The sequence below is a fragment of the Emiliania huxleyi genome (genome assembly GCF_000372725.1).
Source record: "Emiliania huxleyi CCMP1516 unplaced genomic scaffold EMIHUscaffold_8107, whole genome shotgun sequence".
In the NCBI taxonomy this organism is placed as follows: domain Eukaryota; phylum Haptophyta; order Isochrysidales; family Noelaerhabdaceae; genus Emiliania; species Emiliania huxleyi.
In genome coordinates, this window is record NW_005195934.1 from 1 (window position 1) to 1,285 (window position 1,285).

The 1,285-nt window shown below is 60.4% G+C and overlaps 1 protein-coding gene across 1 annotated transcript; it reads left to right on the forward strand.

The window, feature by feature from the left end:
• Positions 1-1,070: 1,070 nt before the first annotated feature.
• Positions 1,071-1,285, forward strand: EMIHUDRAFT_60664 (hypothetical protein; the record flags this gene model as incomplete). The annotated part of the gene is made up of 1 exon (XM_005759099.2): positions 1,071-1,285. A coding segment is annotated over one exon (215 nt), but the record flags the coding sequence as incomplete, so codon positions are not given.

The following is a 1,285-nucleotide window of genomic DNA, read 5'->3' on the forward strand; positions in this document are numbered from 1 at the left end:
TGCCCTTCGGTACATTGCTCCACGCCGTGTTGGTTGGTGCAGTACTGCCAGTGCGCCGACTGGCGCGCGGGGTGCGCGTCGCCGCGCGTGGCACGGGTGGCTCGAGAGGCGCGGCCGTCGGTCAACCCCGCGGCGCATGGGCGCCGCGGAAGCTGCTCGACAGGCTGCGGGCATCGTTGCGGCAAAAAGCGCCCGCCCTCTGCTTTGCTTTCGCCCGCGTTTTACGACAACTTTCGGTTTATCATAGCCGCCGAACTTTACCTCGCTTTTTCTTTATAGGCGTCTCGCAGCTGCGTATTCTGACTCGTATTCTCGTATTCTCGTCGCGCAGTATGATATTGCGTGGAGGCGGTTGTATTCTCGTATCACTAGCTCCGAGTAGAGGGGGCGTTCTGCAGTTAAGGGGAAACCTGGTACACGGAACCAACCCTCGGAGAGTATTCTTTAGCTCCGAGTAGAGGGGGCGTCCTGCAGTTAAGGGGAATCCCGGTACGCGGGGCCAACCCTCGGAGACCCGTGTTATGGCCCTGCGACCGCGCACCCCCCAGGGCTAGGGCTCTCTTGCCCGCAACCCGATCCCGATCATCCGGCCCGCTGGGTGTGCTTCTTAGCTCCCCCCGCCCGGCCCTGGATGTGCGGGGTTAATGACTGCACTCCAAGTGCTCCAAGAGTACTTGGGCGAGTAGGCCGTGCGGACTGCGGTCGACGCTGCCGCGCGCGACTTTGCGCGCGAGGCGGCGCGTGGCCGTTCTTGTGGTCGAAGGGTTTTTGTTTTTCTGTGGAAAGCTGGATGCTTCCGGCGCTCGGTGTGAGAGAGATTTTTAGATGTGTGCATACTAAAGACAGAAAGAAAAACAAAGGGAGGGATGGGAGGACGGCACGCCGCCACCACACAGGGATTTTAAGGAGAGGAGTGTGGCATACTAACAAGGTGTTTCTTCTACTGTTCTTTTGTTCGGCGCTAGGTGAACGCCCCTTACCTGTGTGCTATGCTGTCTGAGGGCACACGGCGAGCGCAGCTGCTTCACGATCAGGCTGGCCAGGACCAGGGATCGGGAGGCGCGGCGGGAGGGGACACGGACACTCTGGGCCGCGTGCAGGACCAACTCGGGGCTGTGCAAAATGTCATGCGGCAAAACGTGGATCAGATGCTGACAAACATCGAGCACGCTCAGACTCTCGAGACGTCATCCGCCGAGCTCTCCTCCAACGCGCGCGCGTTCCAAAGTGCCGGGCGCCGCGTGCGCAAACAGATGTGGTGGCAGAATTTGAAGATGAAGCTCTA